General features: G+C 42.2%; 2 protein-coding genes across 4 annotated transcripts in view; both read left to right on the forward strand.

The window, feature by feature from the left end:
- caskin2 (CASK interacting protein 2) overlaps nt 1-10,909 on the forward strand; it is a 54,457-nt gene extending 43,548 nt beyond the window's left edge. For both annotated transcript variants that reach the window (XM_008294932.1, XM_008294933.1), the window contains 9 exons: nt 1,744-1,874; nt 3,025-3,091; nt 3,462-3,559; nt 4,358-4,468; nt 4,729-4,830; nt 4,923-5,061; nt 5,147-6,826; nt 7,812-8,082; nt 8,474-10,909. In XM_008294932.1, coding sequence (XP_008293154.1) covers nt 1,744-1,874; nt 3,025-3,091; nt 3,462-3,559; nt 4,358-4,468; nt 4,729-4,830; nt 4,923-5,061; nt 5,147-6,826; nt 7,812-8,082; nt 8,474-8,570 — 2,696 coding nt within the window. In that variant the 3' untranslated portion in view covers nt 8,571-10,909. The remainder of the gene's footprint in view (nt 1-1,743; nt 1,875-3,024; nt 3,092-3,461; nt 3,560-4,357; nt 4,469-4,728; nt 4,831-4,922; nt 5,062-5,146; nt 6,827-7,811; nt 8,083-8,473) is intronic.
- Nucleotides 10,910-12,033: 1,124 nt separating this feature from the next.
- Nucleotides 12,034-13,076, forward strand: part of mvp (major vault protein) — a 16,443-nt gene continuing 15,400 nt past the window's right edge. For both annotated transcript variants that reach the window (XM_008294934.1, XM_008294935.1), the window contains exon 1: nt 12,034-12,164. The gene's annotated coding sequence lies outside the window, so the exon portion shown is untranslated. The remainder of the gene's footprint in view (nt 12,165-13,076) is intronic.

Consider the following 13,076-nt stretch of genomic DNA (forward strand, 5'->3'; position numbering starts at 1 on the left):
CTCAAGTCGCTTCACATTATCTCAATTTCATATTATCTAGATTCACTTTATATTATCTCATATTACTTTGTATGATCTTGTTACCTGACATTGTCTCATGCCACTTCATATTTTATCAAGTTGCTTCACTTTTTCAAAAGTTGCTTCACATTGTCTCATGTCACCTTACACTACTTCACCTTACCTTGTTGCCTCATGTTTCTAAAGTGAAATACACAAACTCTGAGCTTCCAGGTGTGAAAAGGTGACATCATGCAGGTGTCTGTAAACAAAGCGGACATATTACAGGAGCTGAATAAAAACAACTGAGCCGGTCACATGGTATCAGGGAGTCGTCTTGGTGTGTCGGGTCCAAACAATCTGCTTCAGGCTTCAGGCAACTCGGGGTCAGAGCGTCTGGCTACCAGTAATCCCTGTTCTCCTCACTGCTGCCACTAGAGGGCGACACCCGCTCATCCCTGTTCATGTCATTTAAACTCAGTCGAATCAGTCTGGTATCTTTAAAGGTTTTATGAGGCTGAAACAAAACAGATTTCCTCCGTTTCACATTGTTTGCCTCAAGTTTTTAAAACTGGCCTTCAGATATAGACTAAAGGGTTTATAGATGAAAACTGTGCATTATGAGCTCACGCTGTATTTCGTCACGTTGTGAAGTCTTTTATTGTGCAGGAGGTTTTCAGAGTTTTTGTGCATGTTTCTTGCACCGATCAAGCAGATCAATAACAATATATTTTATTTAATATTATACATCCTGGGTTGTGTCAATGATTAGCAACAACATTGATTTTAATGTATTTTATTTTTTTTATTCCGTGTTGGATTTTTAATTTAAAAAAAAAATCACATTCATGACCGGAGAGGACGAAAATGTCGGAGTCAAAAAATTGCCATAAAAACAATATTACTTGTATTTTATTAGATATCTTTTTAGATTTCTTTAACCAACATTGGTCCTGATCATACCTACCATATGTTCTCTAATTCTCAAGATTTTAAACCTTTTGGTGCCAGCTTGTTTAAATAATGTCGCTGTTGTTTTATATGAAAAAACACAAAAAAGAAGCTGATTTCTTTTTTATATCACAACTTAGGATGTGTCAGTGATTAGCAATAGCATTGTGTCTGATGCATTATTGTGTTTTTGTGCAGTGCCCATTAATAACAAAACAAAACAAAAAACTCACACTTTGGACCTTAAAGACAAAAATGTCAAAAAATTGTCATAAGAATATTCTCCATTAATATTATTTTAACTTTCACTGATCATAACTATCAGATATTCTTTCATGCTATGATAGCAGTGGGATCAGAAATAGCAGTTTTGATGGGGAAATTTTTATCTTTAAGGTCCTTTGGTTAACTTTTTGCATTCTCAGTGTATTATTGATGTTTTAAGGGTATTAAAGTTGAATTTTTTTTAACTCCCACCAAAGATACACCCCTTTGCCCAAATTGATGCCACATGCATTAACACAGCCAAGCTTATCAAAACATTTGAACACAAAAAGGAAACTAATTTGGCCACACGACGGTTAAAAGACTTTAATTCCGCTGCCGCCCCCTCCCCTGTCCCTACAATCCGGCTACCTGAGCTACCTGGTCGGACTCACCTGCAGCTGCTCCTCTGCATCCCGTCGTCACACCCGAGCTCCTGCAGGCTTGTTGCTGTCGACGCCGATCCTCTCTGCCGACGTCACGTTTCATGACGTCGAGATTTTTATCTTTGCGTTTTTATTTTTGCAGCCGGAGACAGGAACAGCGTGGGCAGCACCGGCAGCGTTGGCAGCACTCGGAGCGCCGGCAGTGGTCAGAGCACCGAGAGCAACCACGCCGCCAACGGACTCCATCACAACACCGGTCACCATGACAACAAGGTAGGATCTGACTCAAACAGAATCAAATACATCTGCTTCGAAGTCAGAGCACACCAGTCAGAACTTGTCTGAGGTTTTTTTTTAAAGTTGCTTAAGTTTGCTAAAAATGCTCATTTGGCTTCTTTTCACGGCAGCAGTTTGACAATTTCAGGTGAAAAACCGGCACAGAGAAAACAGAACCTGTAGCTGCACCTTGACCCTCTAACCCTCTAACCCTCGCGTTTTTTTCCCTCCTGTCACATTTTTCTTGACTGTGGGCTCATTATTCACTGCAATATAAAATCCTGCACCTCTATGGAAAAAGACCATGAAGACAGTGTTCACAGAGTGACACAAAGAGGCAAAAGCGACATGAAAAGATTCAACATTAACAGACAAAAATTACCCAGAGACACATAGAAAAAGAAAAACGAAGCAAGAACAGTGAAAATAACAAAAGGAGATGATACAACGCTGTTTCCAGTAAATGTAGGTTAAACCCTTTGACGTCTGAGGAGTTTTGAGGTGTTTTTTTTTTGCTCCTGTCACATTTTTCCTGACTGTGGGCTCACTTTTTATATGAAGTCCTGGAAACAGAACAGCCACGAAGAAGGAGAGAGAACTCAGAAATGTCTTCTGTCAGAATGACACAGTTGGAATGACAGAAATCCTGTCTAATATCTTTCATTATTACAAATATAAACAAAAAGAACATTTCCAACATTTTTTTAAAGTGTCCACAGGTGTTACATAAAGAAAGGAGGCTATACATACTGTAGATATTAAGCCATTTAAAAATTTACAGCCTTTACAAACTACAAACTAATTTTCTTTAAAGAAGCAGTGAACAGGTTTCATGATCCCAGACACAAGTTAGACTTTAAGTTAGACTTAGATTTAAAATCACAGCCTAACAATGTGGATAAATCAACATTTAATTGACCAAAAATCCACTTATTCCTGCAGCATTTTGTTCAAATAACACATAAAATGGCCAGAATTTCACCTCACTTTCTAGAATATTCAGCTTTAAAGTTCTACTTTTCCCCAATGTTTTCCACTCAGACGTCTTCTGAATTTTAAATAACTTAAATGATGCTGTGCTGCTCATTTCTTCTGCTGCTCTTCAGTTAAATCCTGTGAGCTCACTCTGTTTTTGTTTCGTGTGCAGGCGGCGCCCCCTGCTGTCGATCCTGGACACTCAGCAGACCTCAACAAACAGCCTGATCAACCGACAGGTATGTTCCTCTGTCACGATCTTTTATATTATCGTGTCAATAAATACTGTGTGAAATTAGGGAAAACTGAAATGTATGTGGACACTAATACTAATACAGTCTTGTGTTTACTCCAATGTTTTTGCAGTGCTTGATACAAGATAAGACTGTGGAGTTTTATTGATTTGTTATTTAAACAGGATACACGCAGGAAGCTTTGTCACCCTCTGTCCCATTTAGCTCATGGTAGATGTTTTACGCAATAGGACTTAAATCATCACTGAATCTGAGTCGCTCCAAGTGTGTCAAAGTTAGATTTTTGATGACACACCTGAAAATCAGATATTCCAGGCAAATATTTGGTTACTTTGAAGTGTTTTGTTATTTCCAGGTGGGACTCCGCGGAGGCCGACGGTGACGGTTCAGAGGCCTGCAGAGCAGAGCTTCTCTCAGCAGTTTGTTCGTCCTCAGCAGCTGCTGGAGGGGAAGGTAAAGCTGGCTTTGTGTTCTTATCTTGCATCTCAAAAATTTACATTTATTCAAATGTAAAACTACCAGGGTCTACTTCCTTGTACTCATCCCTTTATTCATATGTGACAACAGCTTAGATATTTCCAGACAACTCCAAAAGCAGCACACGTTTGTCCCAGGGCTGCAGTTGACTCATAGAAAACCTTGGTGACTGAAGTCCAATTTAGAAATTTGGACTTGTAGAATCTACTCAGAGCTTTATCAATTTGAACTATTTTAACTTTAAAATCGCTGTTTTGTTCAATTTCAGTCAGTGAAAGCAGATTGAAGGTTTGGATTTTGACTTTCAAAAAACCACAAGCTCTCAGAAGACTTAACGCCAGGAGCTGTCAGTTTGCATAAAGATGCAAAGAGTCTCAGAGAGTTTAGAGTTAAAGACAAATCGTCTGTAAAGTGAGCTTGCATTTATCAAAAAAAGTCTTGGTGGAGTGTCATCACACCAACTCAGTCAACATAAACAGCTCGTATTAGCAGCATATGAAGTCATTGTAACCTGGTTGTGTCACCATATTTATTTCTTGAGAATTTGAGATTTTCTAATTTAATTAAGACAAATACCTTATGAATCACTTCAGCACCTAAATCTACTTCCATCAAGGTTTTCAAATCAGCCCAAATCCACATATGTTTTCTTTTTTACTAGTCAGAGAGGAGCCACGCCACAAAAACAGACAAAAAGTAGCATGAGAAAGGAAACAACATACAACAAGATGTAGCTGAAAGTAATAATAAATCCATTGCACTTGTGTGTTTTAGGATGCAGAGGCCATCTATCAGTGGCTGAGCGAGTTCCAGTTGGAGCAGTACATCGGAAACTTCCTGAATGCCGGATATGATGTACCGACCATCAGCAGGATGACTCCTGAGGTGAACAAACAGTCATCACACACACTGATGATGTATTAAAATACAGGAGTACTAGACTTTGTTGTCACACTTACTGAAAGACATTTACTGTCAACCTTTGGACACAATCAAAAGTCAGTCTGTACCCTGAAGTAACATGTTGCTTATTTAGCATTTCATGGTTAATTTGGGTCAAGTTGAGGTGTCTTATCCTGCCTGTAAACAACTGTGTGTGCAGTTCACACCCTAACAGACTCTCTGATATCTTATTGTGTCTTCAGGATCTGACTGCCATTGGTGTGACCAAACCAGGACACCGCAAGAAGATCTCTATTGAGATCAACAACCTGAGCATCCCTGAGTGGCTGCCTGAGTACATCCCTGTAAGACTTGCTGCTGTTTTATGCATCTGCTGCTGCATGAATGCCAAACATACTGACTTCCATCTAATCTGCCTTGTGTCCTTGCCCCTTAGTCTGATCTCGGTGAGTGGCTCAGTGCCATCGGCCTTCCACAGTACCACAAGAAACTCTCGGAGAATGGCTATGACTCCATCAGCATCGTCAAAGACCTCACATGGGAGGATCTGCAGGAGATCGGCATCACCAAGCTCGGTAAAGACACATTAGAGCTTGATATTTCTGTACCATTTTCAGTACTGTTAGGATGTTTGGTCTGATGTTTGAATTTTCCCTGTAGGCCACCAGAAAAAGCTGATGTTGGCGGTAAAGAAGCTGTGTGACATCCAGAGGGCTATCCTTCAGGCTGAATCAGGTCAGGGCACGCTACGACGCAAAGGCCCAGGAGCCCTCCACCTGGTCGCCATTGACCCACCTGACTCTGGCGGTGAATGTTCTTCACCTCACACCCCAAAGATGCTGACTTTCCAGGACAGCGAGCTGAGCGCTGAGCTGCAGACGGCCATGTCGAGCCACTACGGAGGCTGTGAGGAAGGTTTGGCCATCAAGAATGCAGTGGGGATGTCTCAGAGCCAGGAGAGTATCGACACCAGGTCCAGAGGCTCCGGTCGCTCCCAGGAGCCTCCTACAGCCTCCATCACCCCCCACAGTTGGTCCCAGGAGAGCCTGGAAGGCAGCCCTGCCAAAGAGAGGAACCTTCCTGAGGGCTGGGACCAGCGGCCCCTGCAGCAGCAGCCTCTGCCCAAACAGGTGCCTCTGGGTACAGCCACCGTGTTCAAGTATCCGGCCATCCCAGCCAAGCCCAAACTGTCTGGATCTTGTGGCAACTCCCCTCATGGCTCCCCAGCGCTGAAGGGTTTCAGCTACCTGCATTCTCACTGTGGTTCTACAGACCTCATCTCATCTCAAAGACCAGAGAACCACACCATGACCCTGACACCACCCAAGAAGCGCACCCAGAGCATGACTCGTTATGCTCTGTCAGACGGAGAGCCTGACGAGGACGACGAGGAGCTTGCAGTTCCTCCTGGAAATGTGCCGTCCTATGCCACTTTGACCCGCAAGCCCGGCCGCAGTCAGTTGGCTCGATTGCAGTCAAGTCCAGAGAAAAACGGCAACGTGGGACGTAGTCAGTCATTTGCAGTGCGTGCCAGGAAAAAGGGTCCCCCACCTCCTCCTCCAAAGAGACTGAGCTCAGTGAGCAGCACTACCAGTGGCGAGCTGAGCGACAGCAGCACGACGTCGTCCTCTGGTGGGGTGGTAACTGACAGTCCAGGGAGTGTGAGGAGCATCGCAGCTTCTCTGGAAAGTGGCACTGAGGAGAAGAACCCACCAGGACCTAAACCAGACCTCATCCAGCAGGAGCCCCCTTACCTAAGCTCTGCAGAGCCCAGAGAGGCAGCAGGGGTAAGGAGAAGGGTGCAGAGTGAGTGTGCTCCCACCCAGACAGGCAGCAGCACTGAGCTGGACCGAGGGGTGAAGTCCGACTCTGAAGAAGAAGAATCTAAAGGTCGTGGACTGGAAGGCTCCTCGTCCCCTCAGAACAGCTCCAGTGAATGCATCCCCTTTGCCGAGGAAGGCAACCTGACCATCAAACAGAGACCCAAAGCTCCTGGTCCACCCAGAGCTGAGGCTGTGCTGGAGCCTCCGGACAAACAAGCAGCCAAGAATCTGGATGTACCAGAGTTTAACCTGAAAGAGTCAGACACAGTGAAGCGCCGACACAAACCCAAAGACAAAGAGCAGGGCGAAGGCTCCCCCTGCAGAGAGGGCACCATGTCCGAGTCTGGCAGCAGCAGGCCTCCATCCCAGAGCCAGGGAGAGGTCAGTCTGAGGATCAGTGAGGCCAGTCTGGAGAGGCCAGCCAGTCCAGCTACAGGATCACCCATCAAACCTCCGCTTTCCCCCAAACCTGCTGTTGCCCCAAAACCTGTTCGCCACAGTCTGCTGGCTGCACAGAGTAAGATACTTACACTTCACAATTACACTGTATATACTGTATGTCACTGTAACATAGAAAAAAATGTAAATTCTCCTTGTTTGTTGACTGTGGACTTGTTGTTCTTGACCTAACTTGACTTGGGAGGAGGTTACTTCTGATAATGTACTTGACTTAAAACTTGCTTTTCTCACTGTAGACTTGTTGCTTTTGTCTTGGGACTCGTTCCCCTGACTCGGACTTATGACTGGGACATACTGCTGTTGAAAAACTTTTACTTGTTGGTTTTGACTTTCATGTTTTCTAGGCAGTTATTGACCCAGACTAGGAACTACAGTTCAGTCTGACTTGGGACTTATTTTTCTACATTTGGATTTAGCTTGCTGTTGATTCATTGCTCATGAGTCTGTGCTTGTTGCTTATGACTTGAGACTTGCTTGTCCTGACTAAGGCCTTGTGGATCTTTGGGACTTGCTGGTCTTTGTTTAGGTTTTGGCTGCCTTGGATGGCTACGAACTTGTTGCTTATAAATGTGTAGTTGTTGCTTGTGACTTTGAAGCAGCTGGTCTTGGTTTGGGTCTTACTGGTCTTGGTTAAGGACTTGCTTGTCTTGACTTAAGATTTGCTGATCTTGGTTCCGGACTTGCTTCTCATAACTTTGTACTTGTGGGTCTCGGATGGAACCTGCTGATCTTGAAAGCTGGTGGTCTTGGTTTAGAAGTTGCTGGTATCAGCTTGGGATGCGCTTGTCTGGGTTTGGGACTTGCGGATCTTGTCTCAGAACTTGCTGGTCTTGGTTTGGGATTTACCAGTCTAGGTCTAAAACTTGCTAGTCTTGGTTCATTACTTGCTTATCTTGGTTAAGTATTTGCTGGTTTTAGTTTGGGATGTGCCTGTCTTGGTTTGGAATGTGCTGATCTTAGTGCAGGACTTGCTGGTCTTGATTTTGGATTTGAATTGACCCTGGCTGGTATTTACACATTGTCATATGTGTCTCCTTCTGCAGGACCCTCCTCTCCTACTGTGACTGTCAGCGTGGTTCAAAGCGTGGCCTTCGCCTCTCCGTCCTCACCTGCCCACGGATCCCCAGCTTCAGTTTCGGCCCCTCAGAGCCCCTCTCTGGCAGCGGCAAGACCTCAGGTATGCGTTGTGGGTCCAGGTCATCTACCAGAGGAGTCAGAGGTGGTCCAGCAGAGACTGGATCAGACCAGCACGTCTCTAGCAGCAGCTCTGAAGGCTGTAGAGAGCAAACTGAACCTGGAGGACGGCTCTGATGGGTGAGACCATCATCAAAATACACACAAGTTACACACATACAAGTTATTAGCCATCTTTCAGATTTAAGTTTGTATTTATGTTCATAGCCCCTGAGGTCAGGTACAGATCACCCCGGCCCAGGGCTTTGGGGAGGGGGGGGACCATTCCAAGGTCTGTTGTTGAACCTTAAATAGAATCAAGTACAACAAATTGATGGGGGGACCAATGTGAAGAACTTGGTCTTCCTGACCATTATTCCTACTAGCTGGCCTACCCAGAGGATACCACCGTTTTTTTGTGACGCCCTGATTGTACAGCGCCACCTCCAGGTTAAAATCTCCACTTGGATTTGCATCATGTTTATATTTTGTATTGTGTGTAATGTATATTTCTTGTGTCTCATCGTTTTAGCGGAGCGAGCACAGTAAAGTCTGCAGGGACCATTCTAGACGACATTGGCAACATGTTCGATGACCTCGCCGACCAGCTGGACGCCATGTTGGACTGAAGATGTCCTATAAAATAAACATAATATCCACATTCAACCTCAGGAATGGAAAGAGGAAAAGGGGATTAACGGAGGGATATCCCCATCAGTGTTTTAACCTGCACAGTCGGAGGAGCTGCAGTCAAACACTCGCCTGAACACCAGCACTTAATCTCCACTGTACTTCCTAAACGTAAACTGGGTCCTTTGCTCACATTTCTAACCGGCAGCTGAATCTGATTTCCAAGTCGGTGCAGCACAAACCTTTTGGTGTCGAACATGAAACAAACAAGGACACAAATGTTGGAGCGGTCCACTGTGAGGAGAAACTCCTGAGCAGTTTGTTATATTACTGTTAAACACTAATATTGTAACATGAAGTTTTATGTTTTTATATTATAAAGAGCTGAAGTCCTGCCGCCACCTGCTGTCCAGCTTCTGTTCCAGCAGCTTCAAAGCAATCACACTGAGGAGTTTTTCCATATTGGTGAGAAAGTCAAGCATGTTCCTGACAAACGTGGACCTACTACAGAGTTTAATATTAGTTGTTGTCATTTAGAGATTACATTGATTTTAATTGGAGCCAATTTGACTTGTGACTTCTGGTTTCCGCCAACTTTTAAAATTAGAGTCAGATCCTTCAAGATCAGGGTTTTCTCCTTTCACACTCCGAAAACTTTCCACGCTACCTCCTAGCCAAACACCAACTGGTCCATACACAGGCTAATGTTAGCTACTTTAGCTACATTGTGCTGACGGAGTCGGTCAGTTGAAACACTACCAGCAGTATCCTGTGAGTTTCTTGTTATTGTAGGAACTTCAGGCCTTTTATAAGCCTTGACATTTTATGAACAAAGCAATAATTTTTCTAACCGAGCACCAGCACTGTTGATAAAAGGCCTGAATTTAGTGTTGAGACCAGAGTGATACACAGAAAAAGATGACTCACTCAGTAGTTTTGGAAAAAAAGTTGAAACTTTGTGAACCTGGTTCCAGCCAAGTGTTTAAAAAAGCAGCTAAAGAGTCAAATATTTACTTCAGGAGCTGGTGGAGAACAAAAACGGAGCCAAAAGAGAGTGAAGATTGGTTATTGATTCATCAGGTGACCACAAAACCTGTCAATGTTGCTTTTACTACTGTCGAGCCTCTTTTAGCTCCTAGTTTTGGTCTAAAGAACATTTCCTTTGTGGTTCAGGTTCAGTGTTTCCAGACAAGAGCCAGATATTTCTCTGAGGAGCAGGTGGAGACCAAAAACAGAGCAAAAAGAGCACGAAGACCAGATGTAGAGTCACAAACAGTCCAGTCATTCTTGTATTTACTACTTCAACTTGTTTCTGCTGCCCTCCAGTGGCCAAAAAAATGTCACTTTATGCATTTATGTCTAATAAATGTAAACTTTTGGTTGCAGGCAACAGAGTACATTATAAATATCACTTTATTTACATGCAGACTTAGTTTTCTGGTGATTCACTTTAACTGCCAATACACATTTTCACTGTTTTCTTGTTGCTGGAGCAGAACCCGGGCGGCATCATTTCCTCTTCAGCTGTTTATTCTCGGCGTCTGACCATTTCAAATTTTACCTTTGTAATATTTAAAGAAATCTATTTTCTATCGAGCGGTTTTAACCACGTGTAGGTTTCTGTTTGTGTTGTTGAAAACTGACCTTTTCTACTCGTACGTGTGTTTATGAAGCTACAACAAAACCTGTAAAATTTCTACAAAAGGGAAGAGAAAGCATGTTCAGCATGACGCTTATATACATACTATTTTTTGATATTCATTTTAGCCAAATTAGTATTTAAATTAGAGTTATCTAAATATGTATATTGTACACTAGAGGTATATACAGGAGCACATACTCAACCAAAGGCCTGTACAGATTCTCCTCAGATATTTTCAGACATTTCCTTTAAAACGTTCTCCACTTTGTTCCTGTAAGATGTTTATGAGATGATATTTTTGTGTCCAGCCTGCAGCGTATGGATGAATTTCTGTATTTAGCATGCCATAGCTCCGTCTGAACATGTTCCATCTGTGATAAAGACTGGTAACCCTGCAGTGTGTGTGTCAGTGAGGCTTCTGATTTTTAATGTTGTGTTTGTGGTTGCAAGAAGTCTGTTTGTCACCCAAATCAAGCAGACTTCTAACTTAAAACAAAGAGACAGCCAGATTAATATACTGTGTTAGAACATTTACTGAACTGCTGCTTTAAAAATAAAGTATTCTAAATAAATAAAGTAAATAGATATCAGTGTTGTCGGGCGGAGGGCGCCATCACCGAGGTCTTATCTGTGTAAAATCACAGCTTGGAACAAACCTCACAGTGAATATTGAGAAAATAATACATATGACTGCAGTACCTGTAGTTGTTTTATTGTTTTCCCTGTTTTATTCAAATACACATAATACCTGGTCAAAAACACAATTGAATAATTAAGATTCTAACCATAAAAAAATGGAAATTCTGTAAAAAAAAATGTTCACAACAAAAATCTTTTTATAAAAGGCAATTCTTTTTTTATTCTACAATGTGTGACTGTAAAATTAAACAGTTTTACTCTGTTTCAATCAGCAAAGAATAGAATTATTTTACAGCTATTACCACTATTTCATTTAAAAAAAAAAAAAAAAAGTATATTGGGGACTGAGAAATTATTAATATTTAAGTTTTATGAAATGAAAAATACTTTATTTATCCCAGAAGGGAAATTCAATAATTTATAATTTCCCCTGTGTTTTTAGATAATAGATAATATGTAGCAAAATCGCAGTTTAAAAAAAAAAAAAAAAAGTCAGCAAAAATAAAAAAATATGGTGTAAATAAAACATGTTAATTTTGAAATAAAAAGTCCAAATCATTTGTGGTAAACTCAGTTTGTAATGTAAAATTTCTGATACTAAACTGGGACTTAGACTTATTTAGAGTTCCTGATATGAAATTATGAGGTGAAAAGTCCAGTTTATTGTAAAGTTATGAGCCAATAGATTATGAGTTCCAAGTTTTTACTCACGATGTCAAAATTATGTAAAAAAAAAAAAAAAAGTTTTTTTAAAATGTAAATTATAAACTCTTCTTCCTGCTGTCGAGTTTCTGATAATGAAAAATGTTTATGAGATAAAAGTCATAAATATGAGACTGTGTCCAAATTGTGACTCAGAAAGTCAAAGTATTATTTTTTATTATTTTTTTTTAATGAATTTATGAAACAAAAGTGACTTTATATTAACGGAGTCACACATTTAGAGTCACTGATATTAAATCATGAGATGAAAAGTCAAACCTTTAACTAAAAGCCAAACTAAATGCTAAAGTCCAAATCAGTTGTCATAAACTAAATGACCAGGATAGATTTCCGATACTAACTTAGGACTTATTTACATGTTTATAAGAGCGGAGCCACCTGGTCACCTGACCGTCGCCGTGACGCAGCTCCGCTCTGCAGCAGTCAAACTCGGTAAACCACGTGACTCCGGTGCTCGTTCCGGGATCAGGAACCGCCCCGTCACTTACCGTCCAGCTCCACTCTTTGTTATATTCATAGAAAATCCCAGCGGCTTACCCCGGAGCGGACACTGCGCTTCCTGCTGCCCGCCGAGCCGCACAGGGACCAGGTAAGAGCCGCAGCTGCCGCCCCCTGCGGCGTCAGCAGAACTCCGCTCGGAAATCTGTGCATTTAAGACTTCCGCATTCATTAGAAATAAAGTCTGCTCGATAGAAATTTAGTAAAGATGATTTCTGAACAGAAGCTATCTGAACTTTAATTCGGCTCACAATTTGATTCGCTTTAATAACTTTTTATTGAGCCAAATCTCGACTCTAACAAAAGTTTGGTGCGTGGCTGCTGGAGCCTGTTGGAGGCTCGTTGTCCTCATCTGCACCCTGACAGCTCTGACTCAGTCCAGCTGCTGTCTGCATTCTAGGACAGGGGCTTTAGAAGTGGACTGTTTCTGTAGGGGCTGCGTGGATCTTAGTCCACAACAGAGCAGGTTTCTAAGGAGCAGCTGCTGGTGGTGATCTGAGGCTTGCAGTGGGAACCAGTCCACCCAGTCTGCTGCTGCTGTTTGCTTTTAATTACAAATGTGAAGCACTGACGCACTTTTTCTCTCAGTGCAGTTCATCATGTTACAGAGGAGGAGCCTCCTCGGCCTTCAGGATTCCTGCTGCATGAATCAGCAGCATTTTCCGTTTCAGAAGGAGAAATTTGAACTGATTTTATTCCTCAGATCAGTCAGAGAATTTACTGTTTGATTCTGTGAACTGATCAATGAGCTGCTGTTCATCAATCAGTAAATGGGAGCATAAACTGCTGATGATGCAGACTTTGGACTCTGAGCTGCAGGTAGAGACACACCTGAGGCTCTTCTTCCTGTTTGTCACATGAATTCACTGCAGAACAAATCCTGCAGAGTCTTTCTTTAAAGAACAAATTGACAAAATGGTTTTCAATCAGAAAATATCTGATTTAGTTTCAGTTCACTGATCCATCAATAATCTGTTTTGCTGGTGGGTGTTTTTGTCTTTGT

Source organism: Stegastes partitus, unplaced genomic scaffold, assembly GCF_000690725.1.
Source record: "Stegastes partitus isolate 25-593 unplaced genomic scaffold, Stegastes_partitus-1.0.2 Scaffold1008, whole genome shotgun sequence".
Classification (NCBI taxonomy): domain Eukaryota; kingdom Metazoa; phylum Chordata; class Actinopteri; family Pomacentridae; genus Stegastes; species Stegastes partitus.